Source organism: Neoarius graeffei, chromosome 2 (genome assembly GCF_027579695.1).
Source record: "Neoarius graeffei isolate fNeoGra1 chromosome 2, fNeoGra1.pri, whole genome shotgun sequence".
Lineage (NCBI taxonomy): Eukaryota > Metazoa > Chordata > Actinopteri > Siluriformes > Ariidae > Neoarius > Neoarius graeffei.
This window is the reverse complement of record NC_083570.1, coordinates 10,554,929-10,579,970: the sequence shown is the minus strand read 5'-3', so window position 1 is coordinate 10,579,970 and position 25,042 is coordinate 10,554,929. Positions and strand designations below refer to the sequence as shown.

General features: G+C 42.6%; 1 protein-coding gene across 1 annotated transcript in view; it reads left to right on the top strand.

Moving 5' to 3' along the window:
- The window catches only part of LOC132880045 (tripartite motif-containing protein 16-like), a 542,736-nt gene extending 519,142 nt beyond the window's left edge, over nucleotides 1-23,594 (top strand). Inside the window, exon 6 of the mRNA XM_060913765.1 lies at nucleotides 22,860-23,594. Within this exon, the coding sequence (XP_060769748.1) occupies nucleotides 22,860-23,395 (536 nt within the window). The 3' untranslated portion in view covers nucleotides 23,396-23,594. The remainder of the gene's footprint in view (nucleotides 1-22,859) is intronic.
- Nucleotides 23,595-25,042: the final 1,448 nt, after the last annotated feature.

Below are 25,042 nucleotides of genomic sequence, written 5' to 3'. Positions count from 1 at the left end.
CCCAGTCACGACAAAGGTCCGTCGGGACGCTGAAATGTCCCGGTTTACACCAAACACTAACAAACTGTTCTGGTTACAGCGATCATATATAGCCAACGAGATGTCAATAAAGCTTCTAGCAATTCAGCATATGTGCATGTGTGCACAGTCAAACTTACAATGTATCTATTTGTACAATGTTGCAATATAGAGGCCACGTTATAATGTTTTTTTTTCACTAGCGGCTGTCAACTACTATGCGACAATGCCAAAGAGAAAATGTTCATTTTCAAAAGATTTGCAGGTTGCTTACCCCTTTCTCCGAGAAGTCTAGGGTGCTGAACATGAAGTTTACTGCACACACTGTAAGTGCTCCTTCTCCATCGCTCATGGTGGTAATGCTGATGTTAAAGACGACCTCAAAACAGTGAAGCACAAGCGGTGGGTAGAGGCAGGGGCTAGCAGTGTGGCCACTTACTTCAGTAAAGTTAGCACTGGCAGTGCTGAACTCAAACGGGCTGCTGAGGAGGGTACTTTTGCCTATCGTTTGGTGAAGAAGTTTCAGGTCCTTGGACTGCACCGTGGGCCTGATAGGGAAGTTTTATGACAAACACTTCACTTGTGCATGAACCAAGGCCGAAGCGATCGTGACGAATGTCATCTCACCCCATGCCACGGATCTGTTAAAGGCAGACCTAGGAGTGGTTCATCACGTCTCGGTGGCTATCGATGCATCCAATCACAAAGCAGTGAAGCTTATTCCCATCGTGATCCGCTACTTCAAGGATACAGAGGGGGTGCAGGTGAAAATCCTAGAATTCACATCAGTTCCAGATGAGACATCTGACATTCTTGTTGGGGAGGTTAGTCGCAGTCTCTGAGCTTTTAACCTGTTTGACAAAGTTGTTGGGTTCTGTGCTGACAACACCAACACCAACTTTGGTGGGAGAGCTAGGGCTGGCGTGAACAACATTTTTTTCAAATTAAACGAGGCCTCCACCAATGAGTTAGTGGGAGTGGGCTGTGCTGCACACATCGCTCACAATGCTCTCCAAACTGCTGCAGATTCCCTTCCCTGTGACATCAAGAGCTTTATTGTGAAAGTTTTTGGACATTTCCACATCTTTACTGTCCGAACTGAGCAATTAAAAGAGTTCTGCGACTTCGTCGAGCTCGAGTACACAATGATCCTTGGGACAAGTAAGACACGGTGGCTGTCCCTAGGTCCGGCTGTCGAAAGAGTGCTGAAGCTTTATCCTGTGCTGCAGTCCTACTTTGCCTCTCAAGACAGACCACCTGTGGCGATCGCTGAATTCTTACAGAACCCGCTTAATAAGGCCTGGATGTGGTTTCTGCATAATCAGCTGTCGTTGTTCAACGATACAGTCAAGGCGCTGGAGAGGCAGAAAAACACAGCCGCGCACTCGGCCCATCACCTGCGCAACCTGCAAGGCAAACTGCAGGAGAGAAAGTTGGCTGTGTTCACAGGTCTCAAGGTAAGCTTGAAAGCCCAAAGACATCTGCCCCCCTGCAGGAAAATATAATTTAAAAATAGGTCTACATTATACCATCTTTGTACACAATACAATAATGAAATCAAATTGAAGGCTGAGCAGTTAAAATAAAAGAGGAAAATGATCAGGGAGTAAAGGCTAAGGAAAAAAAGATAAGTTTTTAGACAGTAAGTGAAATATTTCTAGCCATGAGCCTATTTGTGCTAATTTTGATATGGCTTACAGCTAAAGAAAATCCCAAATTCAGCATCTCACAAAATTAGAATATTGTAATTTAACCAGGTACTAGGCTACTTTTGGCAGTGTGGGCAGGTGCCAAGTCCTACTGGATGAATGAAATCAGGATTTCCATAAAGTTTGTCAGCATCTCCATAAAGCATAATTCTTCCTACTTTGCCTTAACATTAGGCTTAGGTTAATCATAGTGTGTGGAAATAAACATGAAACATTAGCCAATAAAATGATTTGAAACTTATTTATTTGTTAATAATTTGGAAAATTGGGAAATTATTCACTTTTATAGGTGAAGAATCTTCTGAGCGTCCTTGATGATCCATGAAAGGCAGCGGAATTTCGCAACACCATCTGCGCCTTTTATGAGTGTTGCATTTCATACTTGAAGGAATAGGGAGCTCTGTTTAAGAAGATAGAGGTCCTCTCCTGGACTCTCCTCAACACTGTCCCTCAATGGGGTCAGGTTGAATCGTCCCTCCAGTACGTGTCGTCAAGACTGCATCAATGTCACATTGATGAGACCCAGCTGTTTGACGAGACGTCATCTGTGCGGCTATATACCACTGAGAAGGTGGCTCAGTGGAGCGCTGATGGCAAGCCAACGGATGAGTGCTGGGTGGAGATGTTTGCACACTTCAAGAGTAGGGAGATTCCTTACAGCAATGTTAGCCAGCTTTGCCAGTTTGCCATGTGCCTACCTGGCACCAATGCTCCAGCTGAGCGAATATTTTCACTCATGAGCAACACCTGGACTGACGAGAGGAATCACATGACCGTGCCTACTCTCAAAGCCTTGCTCATTACCCGGGCCAACTTCAACGATACTTGCTTGCAGTTTCACAGCAAGCTCTTGGGCAATAAAGCGCTACTGGAGCAAATTCACTCATCATCTAAATATATGCAATAAAATGGCATCTTCTTTAGGGTGGGTGGGTTGGGTGGCTGTGTTTCTGAAACATTTTTTGTTGCCTTTCATCTGTCTTTAATCTGTATCACAGATTGTCTTGACTTGTTTGATGCTGTTGTCAACTCAGGGTTCACGTTTTCAAAATAGTTAATAGCCTACACTGGTTAAGATTAAACAGAGGCATTTTGGGTAAAGGTTCGGAGGTGACAACGATTAGGCTCATGCGCTCATTCCTGTTACAATGCATAGCCTATTGTTTAAAAAAAAAGTTCATCGCATAAAATGTTGATGTTAATATGCAAGCAATGCATTTTCTTGGCATTTTCACAAAGGTGAAATAAATCAGTTGAAATTTAAGCTATTGGCCTATTCCCTATCATCACATCTGTTGTCTGATTTTCTTACTTTAACTGAATTGTGATAGAAGTACATGTAGATAACAAGAAAATACTTGATTATTCTCTGAAATGTTGATAAAAGTGAGCTTCTACAAAATGATAAAAGCACCTGTCTGAGCCATGGTTTGAGCCGGTGCATGTTTACATCAAAACGTGTGCGCGTGCATGAGTATCACGGTCACGCGCAAAGTGTCCCGGTTTTAGATTCGGGAAATCTGGTCACCCTAATATAGGTAATGATTACTGGACAGTGCGGCGGTAGGCCACATTAGCCCGCCATCTGCGGCATTATACTATTTATAGCCAGGGGCGGTTCTAGGTGCGGGGCCACAGGGGCCGTGGCCCCGCCTCTAATTTGATTGGCCCCTGAAGTGCCCCTGTTCTGTCAATCAACTGGCGAGAAGAACAACCGGAGAATTCAATAATCACTGGTGCAGTTCCACCCCCAAACTGTTGGTGGCAGTGCGCTTGTTAGCGATGTTAAGTTGTAATTTGTTTGGTAAGATAGCAATAGCTTTGACCTGTTTATTCAAAGCTCAAGATTTTGTGTTAATCTTAACTATCGTGTTTGGCAGATATAGAGACAGAGAGAGCATGAAAAGAGAGACGTAGGGAATTCAGCAGTTTCTTATCAAAAGAAAAACTGAAAGCGAGGGTTTAAACGAGGGCAGCACAAGTACGCAGGCACCAGCGCCACAGGACGGTCAACAACTGCAGTACCAGTCTGCTAGCCCAAGCCCCTCTTCACCAGGTCAGAGAAAACATGATGTACAGTAGTAGGTAAAACCGGATGACTACAAATAATACAATGTATTGTACCGGTATTTCTGGAAATGGTATTAATTGAGATTGCATAGAGGAGAAATGTTCAGGTTTCAAGTTCAAGTTCAGGTTTATTATAAAGCCCTTTAAAAACAACAACAGTTGACCAAAGTGCTGTACAGTCCATCTAAGATAAGAGTAATTAAATAAATAAATAAAAATAAGTAAGAATGAAGTGAATATACATAAAAATCATATATAAAACCTAAAAGCAGATAATGGACAGAGACATAAGATCACACATAGACCCTAAAAGCAAATCATGGACAACAGACATGGATCTTCACTATACCAAGTCACATAACATCACACCACTCATAGAGAGTCAAACGCCAGGGAGAAAAAGTGTGTTTTCATGCGGGACTTGAAGATGGGCACTGAGGGGGCAAGCCTTACATGCAGTGGGAGTTCATTCCATAGAAATGCACAGTTTAAGGGTCTACTTTAGTTCTAGACTTGTATGTAGTTCAACTTTAGCTGTAATAGTAACCCTCTAGGTAATGATGCCATGTTGTATGGGTGTAATGTACTTAATTGCATTTTATTTGTTAAAATAACTAAATTGGTAGTTGTCAGATGGCATTTTGAATAGAAATACAGGTTATTTATTTTGTGACATATTTCTGTATTAGCTCTATCGGATGGTGCAGATTCAAATGATGAAAGGATTTGGATGAATTTGTCAGGCATTTTAGCTCAAAGCATGGCAATCGGAGAATTCTTCTTTTCTGAAGTGTGTGTGTGAGAGAGAGAGAGAATGAGAATGTGTGTGTGTAGAGAGAGAGAGAGAGAGAGAGAGAATGAGAGAGAAAGAATGAGATGTTGTTGCACCTACAGTTAAAAGCTGTTGCTCCTCTGTTATCCTACTGTATGTGCTCCTATCCTATATGTTGTTGATTGTTTTATGTGCCCTTTATGTACACAGAATGAATAAAAAAATAATTATTACAAACGTTACTGATTCGTAATGTTTTATTTAAGTTTGAAAAAGGGTACTGAATTATTCATTTGTGTGCTTGAATAGTAGCGTAGAAGTAGATGTTCTTTATTGTCAGTATACAAGTACAGTGAGATGCCGTTTGGAAGAGCCCACAGATGCCAAGAAGCAGTATACTGTAGAAGAGTAAGTTTTAAAAATAAGCAATATAGGTATGATGTATAACAGTATGCAATCCACTAAACAAAATGTACAAATCAGGTTGGTAGCCTATTTACAATAAGGCTATGATGGGTAAATAAATTTAGTAAGACTATGATGGGTAATAAATGAGTGCAAGAATGAGTCACATGACACAGCCTTGTGGCACAGAGTCCACAGTAATTTCACACTCCAATTCCACAGACCAGAGTCCTGTTGCATAGTCCAGAAGATGCTCAATGGCAGGGAACCAAGTATTCAGGGATGTGACCTAGTGTATAAGTTGATAGACACTCCAGCCATAGATATAGAACACTGGATGTCACGTTCAGCCTTTTGGCATGGCAAGTCTCGAGCTCTGCCATCTTGGTACATATTTCCTATGTTTTTCACACTGTCAGCAAAGATGTTTTACCGCCACCTGCTGGATAATGTGCGTATTGCCTTGTTGCCAATTGATGTTCATTCAAGCAGCGTTATCACTGGATAAAGATGGTGGTGACAGTCACTACGTTTACATGCACATAGAGAGAATCGAATTTCTGCCGTTGCTCGACTGAAATCGAAGTTCAAAATGCCATGTATACGCCTTAATTCGGCTGAAATTGAACCGAACTTGATTTCTCGGAATCGAGCTACACGACCTAGTTTATGCGATTTCTGCCGAGCTACTTTGTGCATGTATACCCTATCGAGCTACTTGTCGAGCTACTTCCGGGAGTGACGAGACCACAAGCGGGAAACACAACAGCCTCGGTCGGCATGACAACGAATCATGACAACGGCATGAATCTTTTCTTTTTGTGGCATTGTTTGCACTGTTAAAATTTAGCTCACTTACTGTATCACCAAATACATCTGTACAGCTGTTGCACAGCTGTGAATTGTGTACATAAACAAGTCATTGTATTTGTGTGTGTGTATATATATATATATATATATATGTCCAACATCTGAAGAATGTCAATAAAAACAAAACAATTGAACTTGTTGTGTGTTTATTAAGACATAAGTTAAATTGTAAGCAAAAAATGGACTTTAGAAAAATATTATTGTGCAAAATAAGTTGTCTTACAAAACAGTGGTCTGCGCCGGATAGTTTGTAGCCATAGTCTGTTAAAGCAAATTTAACAGCTTGAACACGGAACTGCTAGTGTTGCCAGATTGGGGGTTTTAAGTGCATTTTAGCGGATTTGAACATGTTTTGGGCTGGAAAACGTCAGTAGTATCTGGCAACACTAAAGCTCTTCTTCATGACATCAACCGGAAGTGTACCAACACGATGGGGCGTGTAGCGCCACGTGTGGCTCGGGTGCACAATGCACCTTGCACAATAGCCCGATTTCACTTGTGCATGTAGGATTGGATTTCTCTGGCACCCCTGCTGGGACCCTTTGTTCGATTACCAACAGCAGCTCGATTTGGACGTGCATGTAAACGTAGTGACTGTTGGCCCCTGAAGGTTACATATGGCCCCATAGTGGCCCCTGTTTCAGAAAAATCCTAGAACCGCCACTGTTTATAGCCTACTCTAAGCGAGGAAATATCCCTTTGTCTCATTTCCACAATGATTGTACAGGATCCCTCAGGATTCGTGACTTGTCAATTGCAAGCAAAAGTAAAAATGTTTACCTCCAATCTTCTCCTTTTTGCTTGAGCATTGCTGCTCCGTTTCTTCTTTGACTGTTTGATTTTGTTTCACGCGCACAATCCATTCTCTCTGCCTTGTCTCCTCTTCCAGAAAAAACAACCCTCTGGCTTCATGTGCACAATCCACTCTCTCCGCCTCTTCTCCTCTTCCGGAAAAAGCCAACCCTCTGGCTTCACGCACACAATCCACTCTCTCCGCCTCTTCTCCTCTTCTGGAAAAAGCCAACCCTCTGGCGCCTCTTCTCCTCTTCTGGAAAAAGCCAACCCTCTGGCTTCACGTGCACAATCCACTCTCTCTGCCTCTTCTCCTCTTCTGGAAAAAGCCAACCCTCTGGCTTCACGTGCACAATCCATTCTCTCCGCCTCTTCTCCTCTTCCGGAAAAAGCCAACCCTCTGGCTTCATGCACACAATCCACTCTCTCCGCCTCTTCTCCTCTTCCGGAAAAAGCCAACCCTCTGGCTTCACGCACACAATCCACTCTCTCCGCCTCTTCTCCTCTTCTGGAAAAAGCCAACCCTCTGGCTTCACGTGCACAATCCACTCTCTCTGCCTCTTCTCCTCTTCTGGAAAAAGCCAACCCTCTGGCTTCACGCGCACAATCCACTCTCTCCGCCTCTTCTCCTCTTCTGGAAAAAGCCAACCCTCTGGCTTCACGCGCACAACTCACTCTCTCCGCCTCTTCTCCTCTTCTGGAAAAAGCCAACCCTCTGGCTTCACGCGCACAATCCAGTCTCTCCGCCTCTTCTGGAAAAAGCCAACCCTCTGGCTTAACGCGCACAATCCACTCTCTCTGCCTCGGCTCCTCTTCCGGAAAAAAAACAACCCACTCGCTAGGCCTCTTCTCCTCTTTCGGAAAAAGCCAACCCTCTCACTCCACCTCTTCTCCTCTTCCAATTTGGCTCAAGCAAACAGCAATGTAAGTAAACGGAAGTGGACTCCACTCAAGCAGTTTGTTTGACTTAAATGATGTCACATGCCGAGTGGTCACAAAAATAGCCAAAAAGAAATTCGCCACAGTCCGCACTAACTTATTTTAATTATTACTTATTAACAATACTTCTTGGGACCAGAAGAAAATTACAGAGGGTTTTTTAACATATAAAGTTTCAAATGTGCATAAAATTAAAACCGTTGTCTATGAGCTTTAAACTGTCCCCTCTCTCTCTCTCTGCTCAATTTTCACTCTTGTCTATATCTCCTGCAGTGAGCATGAGACCAGGGCCGTCGACGGGGGGGACAACCGGGTATTTTGTCCCGGGCCCAGGCATGAGGGGGGGCCCAGAACTGGTCCCTCATGAAGATGCCATTAATCATTCTGCTTCATTTCAAAATGTGTTGATTTGGGGGAGAAAAATGTGCTATATTTGCATTCAATGAATGATTTCTGGTTCTTTTGCCTTTATTGTCTTCGAAAATAGATTCAAGAACCCACCTACCACTCCTAATGCAGAAATGGTTTGGTCTTTGATTAAGGCGCCAAATAACACGGCACTATTCTATCATAACGCTTCAACAATAAGCGTGCGAGCCCGTTTGCTAACATGCACAAGTCAGGAGCAAAGAAAAGAAAAGAGAAAAAGAGATGAAGAAGCCAAGAGCCTCAGGGGCTCACTGCATAGATATTTTAGAAAAAATTCAGATGATGCAGCAGGTGGTGAAGGCAGTGGGGCAGCTGAGCCAGGTAAGACACAGATAACTTTTTTCCAGCCCCGTAATGTAACCCCAGCATGCGCGACGCACCATTCATAATTATAAAGTAGGGGATAGCAGGGTACACTGAGTGAACACTGAAATGCACAGGGCATTGAATTATTTCATAAACATATCGGTTTAATAACACTGTGTTGCATATATCTCAATGAAGCAAAGAATAGCACATTGGCCCGCAATCATATCCAAATGTTTTAGGCATGCTTGCTGAGCTGGACTCCGGTTAGCTGAAAGCCCGTGGAACGCTGCCTCTTGTTAATTAAACCTTATTTTGTTGGAAATCATCCCATGTAGATACGACGGCATGTGACATTGCCAGCTAGATAGAGTTTAATGTAACAAATGGGCTATAAATGGGGTGTTTTGAGGTTAGTCTGTTGCAAAACATTAAACTTTCGCTTAGACTGGATACTCTTCAAACAATTCCCTTGCTCAAGTGAAAAATGATAGGCCTGTATGAAAAGCACAATTAATGAAAGTAGCCTAATAAGCCCTAAATGAATAAAACAACCTCTGTTTTATTGTTGTTGCTTACACGTTAAGATTTTGAAATCTTCTCGGTCCAGTTCTATATCCAGGGAACGTTGTAATCCTTTTGGTTTATCCGTAATAAACGTGTCAGCCTCCAGGTCAGATAGGCTAATGTTACGTGGTTGGGAGGGTGTCAATTTTTTTGTAACATTCTAAATCGAGTACGGAAAGGACGTTTATGAAAAACAAGACAAAAAAATACACTGAAAAACTCACTGTACACATCACTAGTGGCACACACGGACTGGCCATCGGGAGTAGCGGGAGTTTTCCCGGTGGGCCGGCGGAGAAAAAAAAACAAAAACAGTTGCGCGCTGGCCTTTAATATGATAAGCAATGTTAACAGTTTCTTTAAGAAACTATTAACATTGCTTATTACAGTTGCGCGCTGGCCTTTAATATGATAAGCAATGTTAACAGTTTCTTTGAGAAACTGTTAACATTGCTTATCATATTAAAGGACAGCGCGCAACTGTTTTTTTTTTTTTTCTCCGCCGGCCCACACTGAACCACCGGCCCACCACTCCCGCTACTCCCAATGGCCAGTCCGTGTGTGACTAGTGGTGATGCTTCTATGTTCAGATTTCGGGGAAGCCATAACTCCGTTCTCATTGAGGCCCAGTTCCATCCCGTAAACAATCATTTTGGTTTATCAACTACCTGCGCTCAAACATGTCACAGGAGAGGCTCAATGGGCTGGCTATGCTCTCTATAGAGCGCGAACTTGCAAAGAAGCTGGACTTCAATGACCTTATTGACGACTTTGCCACAGCAAAAGTCTGGCGCATTGCATTTCGCACTTGAATAGTTGCAGACTAAGGAAATGTTCAAACTGTAAAATATGTTGAAATGTTGAAATAAAATGGTTGACTGTTATAATGGGCTTGGAATACCTGTTATTTAAGGGTTGGAGTGAATGGAGACTGTGAAAAGAGGGGTTGGGTGTGGGTGGTTGCTGTGTGGCGATGTGCGCGCGCGCGTATGTGTGTGTGTGGGTAGCCCACTCAGATTATTTTGTCCCGGGCCCAGCCAAAGCTGTCAACGGCCCTGCATGAGACACCCGGGACACCCGTATACCAATCCACAGCACGATGACATTTTGAGGGATTACAGGCTGTTCTGTACTCTGCCTCAGTTTGATGTTACTGTAGATTTTTTTTGTTTGTTTCATTAAAGAAAAAGTTTTTGCACAGTTCACAAAGCAGTTAGAGTTGTTTAGATGAAGAACTTGATTTGAAGCACCTCAGAATATTATTGATAAATTACTACTACTAGCAGATTTCTTTCTTCTGCCTTTCAGGAGATTCATTTCAGTCGCTTAATGTTAAAATGGCCCAAAGGTAAAATGACCCATGTCAGTGTGGGTTTCCTCCTGGTTCTCCAGTGTTCTCCTACTTCTCAAAGACACATCTAATGACTGATTGAGGCAACTCAGGATCTCTGATCTCAAACATATTCATCTACTGACTTCGTTTCCATCTCAACAATCTGTTCATGAGAGAGAATTCTTCATTGACCCAGAATAATATTCTTGATAAAAATAAAACAGGATGAGGCATGCTGCTCCAGGAAACTAATCTGTTGAAATAAAGATCCTCTTTTGTGATTTCTATTAGCAATAAACAATGCAAAACCAATAAAATACGGTTTTCCTTTCTGACAGCTGTGTCCTCCTCACTTTTAAAATGGCTCCAACATTCTTTAGGGATGAAGATCAGTTTAAAGATGTCACAAGGAAAAAGCTGTTCAAGTGAAACAATTGTAATTTATCAACAAGGCTGAAAGTTGTGCTTGAGGTATCAGTAGGTAGAAAAGTCCAGGAAATTAAGATCGATTCTGTGAGTATTTCATGAAATTAATCTTAATCAGTGTGGCTACATAGGTTATATTTCTGCACTGAAGGGAGATGAAATGGTTAATAGAGGAGTGTTCATGACCTCTCTGTGTTTGTGCTCCTTCTCCTCTTCCTCTATCACTCTTTCACACACAGAACCAAGAAGTTACTTGTCATTTCAGAGAAAACAAACTGTTCTCTCTCTCTCTCTCTCTCTCTCAGTCTGTGATTTTAGGAAAATGGCTGAAGCCAGTATTTCAGTACCTCAGGACCAGTTCATGTGTCCAGTGTGTCTAGATCTCCTGAAGGATCCGGTGACTATCTCCTGTGGTCAGAATTTCTGGAAGGTGTGGATTAATGACTGCTGGGCTCAGAAGGGCATCTACAGCTGTCCTCAGTGCAGAAAGTCTTCAGTGCAGAGACAATTTCACTACAAGGCCTGATTTACATAGAAACATGCTGGCTGAAGTGGTGGAGAAACTGAAGAAGACTAAAGTCCAAGCTACTTCTCCTGCTCACTGTTATGCTGGACCTGGAGATGTGAAGTGTGATCTCTGCACCGGGAGAAAACACAAAGCCATCAAGTCCTGTCTGATGTGTTTGGCTTCTTATTGTGAAACTCATCTGAAACCTCATCCTGAAGTTCCTGCTTTGAAAAAAAACATTAATTGAAGTCTCAGCAAAACTCCAAGAGAAGATCTGCTCTGAACACAACAAGCTGATGGAGATCTACTGTCGTACTGATCAAATATATATTTGCTCTTTGTGCATGTTGGAGAAACATAAAGACCATGACGCTGTTTCAGCCGCAGCAGAAAGAGCTGAGAAACAGGTGAGAACTAGAAATCTTTCCAGAATTAAATCATCTTAATTATAGTTTCCCATCTAGAAACAGGTGCTTTAGTCAGTGATCTGAATTAATAGTGAAATATGGGAAGGCCAGTGTCGCACTTGGCTGGAGAGTTTGACCATCGATTACTCTCACTTGGTCAAACGCATGACACAGAGTCTCATCTTGCGACTGCTCGAACAGGAAATCTTCAAGGGAATCCCTAAGAGAGGGAGGAGGGGTGGGCTGCTCCTCACTCCTTGTATCACCCTGACGCAGTGCTGATGTAGACAGCCCTGTGACAGCTTCCTCAGTCAATGCCACACCGGGATCTTCCCATGATGTACTAATGCAGGGCCCACCTCTTATTATGTTTCATCAGTTCTTTAAACCCTGGCCAATCACTCCCCAAAACCAGTGAGTGGGTGAGACGATGATTAACCACCGCCTTTATTCTATGCTTTTCTCCCCGAAATAGAATGTGGATGGACACTAATGGGTAGTTGTGAACATCCCTGTGCACACACAGCACCTTTACCGCTTGTGCTCTCCCCAATGCCTTACTTTGCAACAGGCTTTGGTGGATTGAGGTCTGCTTACTGCCGGAATCCACCAATGCGCTATACGTATCCCCTTGTACACTTACCAATATATGATATGCTCCGGCCTGATTGAGGGCGGTCTCTGGTGCATTGGGGATCCGTACCACTGCTCCCACCTCTATCACGGAGCACTGACTTTAAAGATGTCCCAACTCCCCATAGCACCAGCCCAGGCTTTCCCTCTGCACCGGTGTTATGGGCGTCACTCACCTGAGGGGGAGATGACACAGACATGGAAGGGGAAAAATGGGAGGAAACCGCAGGTGCATCAGGCCAGCTGGGGGGGAGCCGGCCCATGCTTCTGCAGTGAGGGAACAGGGCGGAGAACACACACACCATATCATATTTGTATATAATGATTCCAACTGCTATTATTAATTTTTATCTTTGTTATAATAAATTAAATTATTATTGAAACTGTGTGTTTATTTGTTGTGCCTAATATACTTGAAGTCGCTCAATCTCAAAAGAATTCCAAGGTGCATATGAGTTGTATAATACGGTAAGTGATCATAATAATTGGAATATCCCATAATTTAGCTGTTTGGTAATTTATTATTAAGCACCAAAATTAATGGTATTAATTAATGAGACTGATTCAATGAGATTGATCACTTAATTCCAATTGCACCTACATTAAATTGGTGCCCCGTGTGAGGAAATTGGTTTGTTGACTTCTTGAATATTGTTGCAATAACAGATAAACTATCAGTTTAATTCAGCAGTTGCTAAGGTATATCCCCAGGTATGTTAAAACGGTTAACAGTAGCGTGATAACCATATCATAAAATACTAATAACCTGTTCATAACAGGATAAGAGAGAGCATTTCCAAACAAAACAAACTTAATTAATTATGTAGTTAATATTAATTAATAATAATTAATTAATAAATTAACTCACTGATTAATTAATTACACAATATCCAACCTGAGCAAAATGGCATACCCTCGTGTCTCAGAAATTGAAGACAACGCTCAAGACGTGTCTCTCCTTGAGGTCATCTCAGACCTCATTCACTGCTCTGCCTCCGAAAAGGCAAACATTAGGAACACGAGGAAGAGTGAATGCCAAAACAACATAGATAACTTGAACAAACATATGAAAGATCCAAAAAGAACAACCGTTGGTGTCCAAGAGGCACTAGGTAAGCTATTCCTGTCATACTTCTGAGATACTGATTCAGAAATCAGATGCCTCCGCGGAGAGGTTGAAAGGCTGACCACCAGGAACACCGAGCTGGCAGCCGATAATAATGATTTACATAGGGAGCGTGAGCTCTTGAAAACCTCCCTTGATGATTGCGCCGAAAGGCTAGAGAAAGCCGAAATGGCTGCCAAGAGGGCTGCCGAGGAGCAGACCCCCCAAGAAGGGCACGAGGGGCATGAAAGACCCCCAACAATACGCCAAAGTTCAGAGCGGGAAGAGGCGTCCGAACCGGACACTGTAGATTACCTGGTCGAGGACCAGACACCCCGCCAAACTCCATCAACTCACTACACGACTTCGTCGTTTAGCCAGGGTGGAGCCGTACTGTGCTCACCCCGAGCCCAGAACCATAGCACACCCAGGTCAGTGTGCTACAGTACTCCGAGCCATCTTTGGATGAATCATGCTATGAATCTAGTGCAAAACGGGAGCAACACCAGAGTAGCTTAGATAGTGAGTACTCAGAAGAGCCAAGGAGGTCGCACAAGGACGTGCACCAAACCCTTTGCTTACAAGAAATTGACCTACTTGCCAACGATGTTGAGCGATTCGATCCCGTCAATAAAAGAACTAATGTAAATGATTATTTATGAGAAATTGACCGATGCCTCATGGACCTACCGAAAGCCACAACGCGAGAGAAACTTAAACTGATCTGGAAAACCTCCAGTAGCAGCGTTCGTGCCTTTTTAGAAACGCTACCCCCAAACATTTGTGATAGTTATTCGAAACTTTGCAATTACATGAGGGAAGAATATGCGCCGTACACGGACGAAACCGCCGTGACATTGTGTGCGTTACAAATTAAACAAAAACTGTCTGAGGTGCCTCGTGAATATTATAGACAGCTATGTACTGCCTATTTCCAAGGTAGTAGTGCACCAGGCTTGGAAGAAGATAGAGGCTTCAAATCACTCTTCTTACATAACCTCCACCCAAGTGTGCAGACTCTAGTCACACTGATGTGTCGACAGGGTTTCTACTCAATGAGGGAAATTAGGCAACTAGCCCAAATGACCTGGGAGACCATTGTCAAACCCACAGACAGGAACAATGATGAACCCAGAGTCCTTAGTCTCCAGGGTGCAGACGGGCCCCCGCTAGCCTTAGAAGGAGGCGAAGCTCCAAAAGGGGGACCCCCCTGGAGAAATCCCGGTCCGAACCGCCCCTTGCCGAGCCATCACCAGGGTGAGTGGAAGAATTGGCAAGGTAAGGCCAGGAGGGACCGAAGGCAAGTCCACAGTGACTATGGTAACCACCCATCATGTGAAAAGGGTTGTAGGGAACAAGGCGGTTGGCAGCAAGACCGTCATCCCCACTCTGGCCAGAGACGGCAGGAGTGCTCTGACCGTAACTCTAAGTGTAGGTGACTGACACAGTGACTTAGACCAACCTGGTGAGTTCCACGCAGAGCAGGATTCTTTAAAAGCCCAGTTGGCTGAGGTTAAAGAACTGTTACAAAGAGGTCAGACCCCTTAACAAAATAAATAGAAACGAGTGTAAAAGGACAACAAAAGGCCTACTACAACCGAAAAGCCTCCCATCACGAATATCAAATAGGCGACAAAGTCCTATATTTTAACTTTACCAAGCCAGTAGGAGTTTTAAAAAAAAAGTTCCTACCACATTGGTCAGGACCTTTCGATCGTAGGAAAACCGTTCCCCGTTGCGTATCGCAGTAGGACATCCAGGCCTAATCAAACGCCCTCATATCAATGGATCTATAGCCATCAAATCAAACCCTTTGAACAGTTTCACTCCAAAAAGGGGGGGACGATAGTTAGGCCCATCCTGTCCACCTAGCTTGTATGTCTCACTCACCCATAAGCATACACCAGTATTCCCAGTCACATTCACCAACCCAAACACTAACACCTCTTTTCTTTCCTTCATTTCTTCTCTTTTCTTGTTTTTTTATGTGCAGGACTGTACGGAGCAAGGCTACCTCAAGGACTACGGACATGTGGACTGTACGGTACAGTGCTCTCAGTGCTATGACTCCGTCATACCCCTGAGACCAAAAGGGGGAATGTAGGTAACACAGTCCGTCTAAGAACTATAACACAGTCCCTTTAAGAAACTACATTTCCCATCAGCCAACTTCCGCGTTGACCTACGTCACGCCTGGGTGGGATCACCTATGTCACATCCTCCAGGAAGGCATAAGTAACTGAGCAACACTTCCGTCTTTCTCTTTGGTGCTGTGAAACTCGTCGCAACCGGCGCATTCTGCAGAGATAAAGAGGCTCGCTCACCAGAGCATCCAAGAAAAGACGTCTTTCTCCCGAGAAAACGATTCAACATGGTTTTTGTTTACCCTTGGCCACGGTAGAACTACTTAAATCGTGCTATCTCTCTCGGTTGAGCTACAACCGGTTTTTCATTTGTTCCTTATAAGTACTTACGAACTGCAGCCCAGAACAGTTTATTTAAAGTTTAGAAGCAACCGGATCCTTCTAATTAATTCTCTGTGCACATTGTTTTAATCAGAGACTTTCTTTTCTTCACGAGCGACCACGCGTCGGACCAAGAAATCCTCTGCTTTCCAAGGAAGAGACTCACGTGCTCCACAACGGTGAAACTCCAAAAGTCTCGGAACATCTTCATAATCTTGCGTAGAGGCAAGATACTAAGTAAGACTGGCACATTTTGGGCATAAAAAGACTAGTCTTAGGAATTAGCTTTTATGAAGCAGTGTGAATTTAAACTCAGGAACAGTTTAATTGTGTACACTGTAAACACTTAGGATGTTGAATTGATGATTGTTCTATTTTGTTTAATCTCTCAATTGTTTAATAGATATGCTGTGCATGCTTCTCTATCCCTTACTAACATCCTCAATTTCCTTATTACACATTTTGACCTGGGGCGGCATGGTGGTGTAGTGGTTAGCGCTGTCACCTCACAGCAAGAAGGTCCGAGTTCGAGCCCCGTGGCCGGCGAGGGCCTTTCTGTGCGGAGTTTGCATGTTCTCCCTGTGTCCACATGGGTTTCCCCCACAGTCCAAAGACATGCAGGTTAGGTTAACTGGTGACTCTAAATTGACCGTAGGTGTGAATGTGAGTGTGAATGGTTGTCTGTGTCTATGTGTCAGCCCTGTGATGACCTGGTGACTTGTCCAGGGTGTACCCCGCCTTTCGCCCGTAGTCAGCTGGGATAGGCTCCAGCTTGCCTGCGACCCTGTAGAACAGGATAAAGCAGCTAGAGATAATGAGATGAGACATTTTGACCTCATCAAGATTTCAGTGGATTTAGTAGTGTTATGAGCTAGTGGGTTAGCTACCGGCTAGTCCTTTGTTACTTAGAAACACATGGCCACAGGCCTCATACGCACACCTTAGCTCCGGGTTTTTCAACACTGGGGTCGCGACCCCACGTGGGGTTGCCTGAACTTGCAATGGGGTCGCTTAAAATATCCAGAAGTGGGAAAAAAAATACTGCTAAAAAATAAAATAATTGTATGAATAATAATACTATCAAAAAAGTATTACCATCGATTAAAACACCACACACACACACACACACTTAAATGAACATACATGATCGATATGGATTTTTTATGTAAATTTGTTCAAATGACTGCGATGACGGCACGAAGATACGCCCACTTCAGTTTACGCGCTTGACTAAATAACTGAACGGTAGCCAGTGCTGCCCACACAGCCTTGCTAGTGTCAGTCACAGCTATTAGCCTACAAGTGCAACAAAAAAAGGAACGATTTCTTCATCCGCCCAACACTACAAAGAGCAGACAAACAACACCTGATGAACATGAACCGAAAACAAAAAGGCTGAGAAGATACGACGAAAGTTTCTTACAATTTGGATTTACCAGCGTGCTGGAAAGAAACGAGGAAAGGCCGAAGTGTCTTCTGTGTTCGGCCGTGCTGTCTGCAGAGAGTCTCAAACCCAACAAGCTGAAAAGGCACTTTGAAACAGTGCACAAAGAACATCTCGGTAAACCCCTAAGTTTTTTTGAAAAGAAATGTGCTGAGCTTAATCAGCAGTGAGCTTATTTCAAAAAGGCTGCGACGGTGAGTGATGGGGCACTGAATGCATCGTTTGAAGTTAGCTACCTCATTGTGAAAACCAAGACCCCACACACAATCGCAGAGACGCTAATTATGCCTGCTGTCCTCAAAATGGCAAAAGCAATGGGTGAGGAGGAGGTGGGAAGAAAATTTAAAGCGATACCTCTGTCTGATAATACAGTTAAGAGATGAATCGATGCTACTGCCGCTGACCAGGAGAGCACACTAGCAGAGAAACTCCGTGATTCCCCAGCCTATGCTCTTCAAATGGATGTAAGCACCGAAGGCAAAAATGCCCACGCATTGACATTTGTTCGATTCTTAGCAGAAAATGCCATTCAGGAGGACATTCTATACTGCCTGCCTCTTCCCGAGCACGAGACTGCACAGGCAATGTACGATGTTCTTCAGGATTACATGGAGAAACACAGAATTCCCTGGGAGAATATGGTGGGATTTTGCACAGACAGGGCTCCGTCTATGGCCGGACGGCGAAATGGTTTGAGGACACTTGTCATTCAGCGAGCACCATCTGCACTGTGGAATCATTGCATGATTCATCGGGAACAACTGGCATCTAAAGAACTGAGCGCGTCCATCGCAGGCATCATGCAACAGGTGGTAGCCATGGTGAACTACATCAAGCCACATCCTCTGTGAGCACACCTGTTCACAAAGCTATGCGTCGATATGGGCTCTGAATATGAAGATCTGCATTTTCACACAGATGCCCGGTGGTTGTTGAGAGGCAACACGTTGGAGTGGTTTTTCAAGCTGAGAAACGAACTGTTGGCGTTTTCAATGGATGTGAAAAAAAAGATTTTGTTGACTTTCTCTGTGACCAGCAGAAAATGTGCCTCCTTGCATATGCCACGGACATATTCAAAAAACTTAACGAACTGAACACAAGCATGCAAGGAAAAAATAAGAATGTCATGCAGATGAGTGATCGGATTGATGGATTCAGGGCCAAAATCACACACTGGAGAGGAAGTCTTGCAAAGGGAAACTTCACGCATTTCCCCCAGTTAAGTCAGTTTTTGGAAGACAACAGCATCGACAAGTGTTCTACAATGGAGATGTGCAGCCACCTTGAACGGCTTGAGGAGCACTTCGCCACATACTTTCCAGATGTGGATATGTCAAAGTCTGAATGGGTGAGGAATCCGTTTCACTGTGATGTGAGTGCAGTGGACCTTCCTGCCACCACGATAGAACAGCTGATTGACATGTCTCGTGACAAAATGCACCAGTGATTACATTCGCGCGTGCCAGTGGAAGAATTCTGGTTTGGAGCCAGAGAGGAGTACCCCGAGATCGCACTGCGTGCTTTGAAACTGTTGGTTCCTTTCGGAAGCACTTACCTTTGTGAAGCTGGATTTAGTGCACTTGTCTGTATGAAATCAAAGTACTGCTCGCGTTTGGATGTTACGTCAGAGATGAGATGCGCACGCTGTACCACAGAACCGGACTTTGAAAGGCTGCAGAGAAGTGTGAAGGCTCAGACATCTCATTAGATGTGGTGAGTGGAGAGACTCTTTTACATAGTTCCATTTTTGTGAAATTGAAGGATATGTGATGAAAATAAAATGTGAGTTTGTGCAATAAACTGGTTACTCTGTATTTACAGCACAGTATAAAACACATCAAACACTAATTTAAAAAAAAATGTCAGTGGGGTCGCCAAAAATGTACGAGGTCAAAATGGGGTCACAAGCCAAAATAGGTTGGGAACCTCTGCCTTAGCTAAACACACGGCTAATTCTGTTGTCTCATTAGCAAGCTAGGCTAACCTTTTGCTTAGGCCACAGGTCACACACAAGCACACCTTAGCTAAACACACGACTAATTCTTTTGTCTCATTAGCAAGCTAGGCTAACCTCTTTGTCAGGCCACGTGGCCACACACAAACACACCTTAGCTAGCAACCCATGCTAACTCTTTTGTTCAGGCCACACACAGGCCTCACAAACACATCTTAGTTAGCTACCAAAGCTAACTCTTTTGTTCTACTTAGAAACAGGTGGTCACCCCCCCACGTGGTGACCCCCCCACATCTCTCTCTCACACACACACACACATACACACACACACATACCATATTATATTTGTATATAATGACTCCAACTGCTATTATTCATTTTTATCTTTGTTATAATAAATTCAATTATTATTGAAACTGTGTTTATTTGTTGTGCCTAATATACTTGAAGTCGCTCAATCTCAAAAGAATTCCAAGGTGCATATGAGTTGTATAATATGGTAAGTGATCATAATAATTGGAATATCCCATAATTTAGCTGTTTGGTAATTTATTATTAAGCACCAAAATTAATGGTATTAATTAATGAGACTGATTCAATGAGACTGATTCAATGGTATGATTTAACGAGACTGATTTAATGAGACTGATTTAATGAGATTGATCACTTAATTCCAATTGCACCTACAGCACTCTTCTCTGCTCTCCTACTCCTTTTATGCTCCACCATCACTGAAACAAACACATACACACACATTAATTGACAACAGGTGTAACGACTTGGCCACTCACCTTCCCAGACCCCACCCTCCCACTGCCACAAAGACATTTTTGTTTTATAGTTGCTTGCCCCAAGCTGTCTGTTTCTCTGTAAATATGTTCTCTGCCACGCCCGTTACAGTCGGGTGTTGGTTGAAATGTTCACGAACTCGTCTGACCAGATTACAAAGCTGAATAATGACAAATAGTCTTAAGCATGGCACAAAACATGAAATAATTTACAACAAAATCCATTTGAGGAAGAAAAATATTGAAATAAAAGTTTAAATCAGATAACAAACTGAAGCAGCGAAGTTGACAATCTCAAATCAGAAATCGTTTGGACAGTATGTAGAAGTTGAAATCAAAACTGAAAACGATGATTTGTAAATAATCATTAACCTGTATCACACGCAGAACAAAACAAGAGCACACTATTTAATATTTTACTTCATGAATTTTATTGTTTTTGTTTTTTTGGAAATAAACAGGTATTTCACTTTTGATGCTTGCAACAGGTTTCAGAAAAAGTTGGCACAGTAAAGAATTTACAATGTTATAATGTTTCTGTTCCTTCTCACAACACTTAAAAGATGTTTCAGGATTGAAGACACCAAGTGATGAAAAATCAGCTGATTTCAACTTTCATAAAATCTCATGAAATTAATCCTAATCAGTGCAACTACATGGGTTATTTCTGCACTGAAGGGTGATGAAATGGTTAATAGAGGAGTGATCATGACCTCTCTGTGTTTATGCTCCTCCTCTCTCCATCTCTCTCTCTCTCTCTCTCTCTCTCTGTGAGTGAGTTCAGGAAAATGGCCGAGGCCAGTATTGCAGTAGCTCAGGACCAGTTCTTGTGTCCAGTGTGTCTGGATCTCCTGAAGGATCCGGTGACTATCCCCTGTGGTCACAGTTTCTGTAAGGTGTGTATTAATGGCTGCTGGGATCAGGAGGATCAGAAGGGCATCTACAGCTGTCCTCAGTGCAGAGACACTTTCACGACAAAGCCTGTTCTACGCAGAAACAACATGCTGGATGAAGTGGTGGAGAAACTGGAGAAGACTGAAGTCCAAGCCGCTTCTCCTGCTCACTGTTACGCTGGACCTGGAGATGTGGAGTGTGATTTCTGCACTGGGAGAAAACACAAAGCCGTCAAGTCCTGTCTGATGTGTTTGGCTTCATTTTGTGAAACTCATCTGAAACCTCATCTTGAAGTTCCTGCTTTAAAAAAGCACAAATTAATTGAAGCCTCAGCAAAACTCCAAGAGAAGATCTGCTCTGAACATGGTGACATGCTGAAGATCTACTGTCGTACTGATCAAATATATATTTGCTCTTTGTGCATGTTGGAGAAACATAAAGACCATGACGCTGTTTCAGCCGCAGCAGAAAGAGCTGAGAAACAGGTGAGAACTAGAAATCTTTCCAGAATTAAATCATCTTAATTATAGTTTCCCATCTAGAAACAGGTGCTTTAGTCAGTGATATGATTTGAACTTTAATTTCAATGTGTGTATCAATCAGAAGGATTCTGTAAAAGCTGATTAAAATTGTCTGTGTTCTGGTGAACAGAGTGTTAAATTTATCTTCAGTGATGGTCGTAATCTGGTCAGACCAGTTAGTGAACATTACACACACACACACACACACACACACACACACGCATGCACACTCACACAATACATAACATTCACAAGTGTAAGAAACATGAATGTACTTTGAACTGACATTAATATGGAACCAGTTTGCTTGTACTGTATAAAAAGCTGAATGTATTTTATTTGTCCTCAGAGTGAGTTAAAGGAGGAGCAGATGAAATCCCAGCAGAGAATCCAGGAGAAGCAGAAGAAGGTGCAGGAACTGAAACAGGCTGTGAACACTATAAAGGTGAGCAGTGAGCAGAAACAGAGCTGCTCCTAGAAACACACACAACATGGACAACGAGTCATTTACAGTCCCAGTAAGAGAGGGAATGATAGATGAGCTTTAATTTTTTTTGTGTGTGTGTGTGTGTGTGTGTGTGTGTGTGTGTGTGTGTCCCCTAACAGCTCAGTGCACAGACAGCAGTGGAGGACAGTGAGAGGATCTTTACTGAGCTGATCAGCTCCATGGAGAAAAAGCGCTGGGAGGTGACGGAGCTGATCAGAGATCAGGAGAAGGCTGAACTGAGTCGAGCTGAACGACTCCTGGAGCAACTGGAGCAGGAGATTGCTGATCTTCAGAGGAGAGTCACTGAGCTGGAGCAGCTTTCACACACACACGATCACATCCATTTCCTCCAGGTAACACTCACTGTCTGATCTACAGAGCCAGCTGTTCCTCACACACTCTCTAAAACACCTCTCATTAAGGGAACAATAAATGTCCCTGTCTGACATCACAAGTGGGTTTTACATTTCATTTGCTTTCTGTAGGTTTTAGCTTCTGGACGTCGCTCTCCTGAATTGGAAAGACCATCATTTCACACATCCAGCGTCACTGTCCATCAACATCTCTCATTTGATGGAGTGAGGAATTCTCTCTCAGATCTGAAAAAGAGACTCGAGGAATTCTGTGAGGAGGAATTCAACAAAATCCCTCCACATGGTAAGAGGAGCTGTTCCTGCTGGAGAAACACAGTGATGTGTTATTTCTTAGCGATGCTCCTGCTTTCTTTTCTGCAGACACTTTATTCACCCTACACTTTGAACTAAAACACTGATTTAAAATGAATAAACTGACTGGATCACTTTAAACTCTTTCCATCTTTTACACAAACTCATGTTTCTATTTTTCTCTCCACAGCGGCAGCAGTTCAGATCATTTCAGGACCAGAACCACAGAGCAGAGAAGACTTTCTGAAATGTACATCTAACACACACACACACACACACACACATAAATATATTGTGTGAATTAAACCCAACATGTTCACATTGTTCCGTTTGTTTTTCTCTTTTATTTTAGATTTCTGTTATCTGACTCTGGATCCCAACACGGTACATCGTCACCTCATTCTGTCTGAGAAGAACAGAGCGGTGAGAGACAATGAGAGAGAGCAGCGTTACTCTGATCATCCAGAGAGATTTGATTCCTGGGAGCAGGTGTTGTGTAAGGAGAGTGTGTGTGGACGCTGTTACTGGGAGGTGGAGTGGAGCAGTGCTGCTGGTGTGTTCATATCAGTCTCATATAAAGACATCAGCAGGAAAGGACGGGGTAAAGAGTGTTGGTTTGGATTCAACAATCAGTCCTGGAGTCTATGGTGTTCTTCTTCTTCTCTCTCTTTCTGGCACAACAACATTGAGACTGTTCTCAGAGTTCCGTCACCTTCCAGAATAGGAGTGTATGTGGATCACAGTGCAGGAACTCTGTCCTTCTACAGCGTCTCTGACACGATGAAGCTCCTCCACAGAGTCCACACCACATTCACTCAGACTCTATACGCTGGGTTTGGGCTCCTCTGGTCTCCTGGTTCTACTATGAGATTGTGTGATCCAGAATAAAAGTGTGTAGTGTTTTCTGTAAAATTCCTGCATGTTGCCACGTTGTTGTTCAGTCATCTGTTTCACTGGAACACAATCCAGCTGCACAAAAACACTCATTTTATTATTTAAATTAAAACAAATGAATAATTTAAAATAATTAAAAAGGAAATGTTAATTAACAGTCAAACAATAAACTCGTCAAATTTAAAAAGAAAATGATCTCATGACCTTTGCATTATAAAGTTCTGTTTGTTTCATATTAAGCAGCGTCTCATTAAATAACTAAAACAGTAATAAAGCCAGAACAGAACAACATTTTAAACCTGTTCAGGTCACACTATATAAAAATAAAAATCACTTTTGGAATGAATTTGATTTTTCTACTTGTGTTCTAAGATGTAAAATCCACATTCACTTTTTACAATCTGAAGTTGTTTCTAAACCCTGAGATTTGACTGTAAAACATTGAACAATATTTAAACTCCATTAGAACATCCAGTACATGAGTGCTACTCATTTATGCTGAGCACTGTATCTAAAGCATTTGCCACCATCGACCTCGAAATCCTAATCAATAAATCACAACACTATGGTATCAGGGGCCTATCGCTTAACTGGTTCAGTATTTATTTGGGAGACAACAATATGTTTGTGTACATGACCATAAATCATCACTCAAACCCATTAAACATGGGGTTCCCCAGGGTTCCACTTTGGGGCCACTTCTTTTTGTTGTACATAAATGACTTTGTTCATTCCTCATGTATATTGTATAAAGTTCCATTTGCTGATGATATAAACATGTTTCTTTCTCATAAAAACCTTGTTGAACTTGAACAAACCATAAATAGTGAGCTCATACAAGTGGATACCTGGTTTAAATGTAACAAACTGTCTCTTAATATCAGCAAAATAAATTATATTATGCTTTGTCCCAACAAAAAACAAACTGATACCGATTATGTTTGTCCTAAAATAAACGTACAGAACATTGCTAAAGTTAGCTCTACAAAATTTCTGGGGATCCTGGTTGACGAATTTCTCAACTTCAAACACCACACTGATGGCCTATTAAAAAAAAAAAGTGTGTCTAAATATGTCGGTTTGTTTTTCAAGTTGACGCATTTTATCCCACTTTCTGTGCTTCTTACCCTGTACAAAACCTTATTTGAACCTCACTTAAATTATTGTAATGTCATATGGTGCAACACATTTCCTACTTTAAAAAACTAGAGATTCTCCAGAAGAAAACCATACGTGCCTTATCATGGTCCCATTAGAATTCTCCCACCGGACCACTTTTCAATCGTTTTAATCTTTTGAAGCTTATGGATTACAACTACCTCCAAAACGCTGAGTTAATGTATCAAGTTGTGCATAAACTCAATCATAAATTATGTGACCTCGTTCCAATCTGTCTACCTCTGCACACCTACAACACTAGAAACAAACATCTCATCACAGGAAGAAGGCGAAAGTTAAAATGCACCAGTTTCAGTATTGTGTGTCGAGGACCACAAATTTGGAATGAGCTCGATGACACTAAAAATGTCACACTATATTTCAATCTTTAAGAAAAAGTTAAAGAAGCAACTTTGTTAATGTATGTTTGATTGACCAGTCATGTATATAGGTGGGTAATTTGGTGTACCAGTGGTGTGTTTC